At 45.5% G+C, this 2,500-nt stretch overlaps 2 protein-coding genes across 2 annotated transcripts in view; both read left to right on the top strand.

Moving 5' to 3' along the window:
* pard3bb (par-3 family cell polarity regulator beta b) overlaps positions 1-2,500 on the top strand; it is a 347,724-nt gene that overhangs the window by 133,839 nt on the left and 211,385 nt on the right. The window lies entirely within an intron of this gene.
* On the top strand, positions 1,122-2,054 carry LOC143100929 (uncharacterized). The gene has a single exon (XM_076264521.1). The coding sequence runs from the start codon at positions 1,122-1,124 to the stop codon at positions 2,052-2,054; it is 933 nt and encodes a 310-aa protein (XP_076120636.1).

Below are 2,500 nucleotides of genomic sequence, written 5' to 3' on the forward strand. Positions count from 1 at the left end.
ACACACACAGGCACAGGCAGTCATGCAGTACATGCCATTTAACACAGAAGACTACTGGAAAGCACAGTAAAGCATATGGTTCAGTGTGGCTGGGTATCGGCCGTTTAGGCTGTGTGTGTGTGAGTGTGAGCATAGTGTAAGCTAGTCATTGGTATTATAGGCAGCAGGTAGAGAGGGCTTCTGGGTAAATAGTGGGGGCCAAGGGAGAGTCAGGAAGAGAAGAGAGGAGAGGAAGACTTTACAATTACAATCATTTGAACAAGCATGTCTAGAGAAATAATGTACTCTAGTAAATTACAGACATGTCAGCCCTCTCCTGCATGAGCAAGGCCTGGGCCAGACCCCTCTGTCACACCCACTCTCTAGTTCTGGTCAGGGCAGGTCAACAAGTGCCAACGTGATCAAGTGTGTGTTCTGATAACGCTCTCACACACTTGTATCAAAAGTACCCTGTAATCAATGACTTAGGCAGCAGCTTTGCTTTTTTGAGACTCAGCACCCTCTCCCTTTACAATTCTCCCCAAACGCACACACATACACACATGCACACACACACACACACACACACACACAGACACACACACAGTCTCCACTAGGAAAATGACTGAGAGACCCACCGGCCCATTCTGAGTCCTGACTGTGTCGCCTCTAGTGGGTCAGATTTAAGGTGTGGGTTTCATATCTTCAGTCTGTTATTTTGTTATGATATTAAAATATTATACAGAATTATCAGAGTAATGACTCCTGGGTCATAAAGCTTTAACATGAAGCCCCTTCTGACCTGCCCTGTCCTACGTGATGGGTGACAGATTGTACTTTCCCACAACGCTGATAACTGAATACACTAACATGTGCTGGAAAATAAAATCTACCATTTCTAAATCTGACCAGTGTCCCTGGACTTCATTAACCCCAAAAGTGATGAAATATCTTACATAATGAGCAACTGAGGCATATAAAAGAGGGTGTATCAGGAGGGACACTCAAACACTTCTTCAACCACTACTACTACTACTACTACTACTACTACTACTACTACTACTACTGCTACTACAATAACTACTACTATTATTACTACTGCTGCTACTACTGTGTTAGACAGTCAGAGAGTTGTAATAAGTATGAGGGTCGTCATCCCACTGCTGGTGCTGCTGTTCTCCATGTGTGGAGCTCAGCTGGACGTTTCTACTGAGCTTGCTCGACTCAGAGATACCGTAGATCAGCTCGGAACCACAGTGGTGGAGCTGAGAGTGACACTGACCTTCACTCAGAATGAGCTGCAGAACACCAAATCCCTGCTGTACACAATGGGGGCTGAGAACAATGCTCAGAACCTACAGCTGGCAGCCCAGGAAACAGAGCTGGCAGTGATGAAGGAACGACTGGTGGCCAGTGAGACTAAACTGGACGCTCTGGAAAGGGAGAATGCAGCTCAACACACAGACCTGGCCATTATGAAGACTCAGGTGGAAAATCTGAAGATGGAAAACGCAGCACAAGAGACCAGACTGTCTGCCAGTGAGACTGAGGTGGAGAACCTGAAGATGGAAACTGCAGCACAAGAGGCAGAGCTGACAGCAGTGAAGACCAGACTGGCAGCTACTGAGACTGAAGTAGTGAATCTGGAGAAAGAGATCACAGAGCAACCCAAGGTGGCATTCTCAGTTGGTTTGACGGACTCAGGATATGTAGAGGCTGGGACTAATGAGTTGAACTTGGTCTTCACCAAAGTCATCACCAATGTTGGACAGGCCTACAACCGAATAACAGGCTTCTTCACAGCTCCAGTCAGGGGAGTCTACTACTTCAGATTCACTGTGGTGGACATGCTGGGCTCTGGCAGCATGAACATCAAGATGTGCAAGAATGGAGAGCAGGTCATGAACCTGTATGAGTACGACACGGATGGACAGTACACGTATCTGTCCAGTGGTGTGACTCTGCTGCTGGAGGTGGGAGATGTAGTTAACATGCGACTCCCTGCAGGTCACAGGCTCATTGACGCCTCGAGTAACTACAGCACCTTCAGTGGCTTCCTGCTGTTTCCTCTCTGAAGGGAACACACTCCTCAACATGATGCTGACCAATCATGAATAAAGTACCTGTGATTATGAGCAAACAAACTAGTTTTGCTTGGTGATGATTTCACATAATACACTTTAATAAATCAATAATGAATTAATAAAAAAAGAATGAGAAGAAATAAGGACGATGATGTCATTAAAAAAATGACAAGGTATAGTGCTGCAGAGATATCAACCTGAATTAGCATGCTAAATTACTAGCCACAGCCTGACAGGTGTCATATATGCGGGCAACATAACCGCCAGCCAAACTGCAATACATGTGTCTCAGTTGTTACTCTAGGGTAGACCAACTCACTTTCTGGAGATATACTGCCCCCATCTTTTATGGAATGTGGAGTATGAATTGATTTTTTGGCGGACATTACATATGGCACCTTTAACCAAAGCGACTCCCAACAGGGTAAACAATTAAG

The sequence above is a fragment of the Alosa pseudoharengus genome, unplaced genomic scaffold, assembly GCF_046254945.1.
Source record: "Alosa pseudoharengus isolate Yale_2024_CS ecotype anadromous, Long Island Sound unplaced genomic scaffold, YU_APseudo_1.1 YU_APseudo_1.1_scf_3, whole genome shotgun sequence".
Taxonomy (NCBI): domain Eukaryota; kingdom Metazoa; phylum Chordata; class Actinopteri; order Clupeiformes; family Clupeidae; genus Alosa; species Alosa pseudoharengus.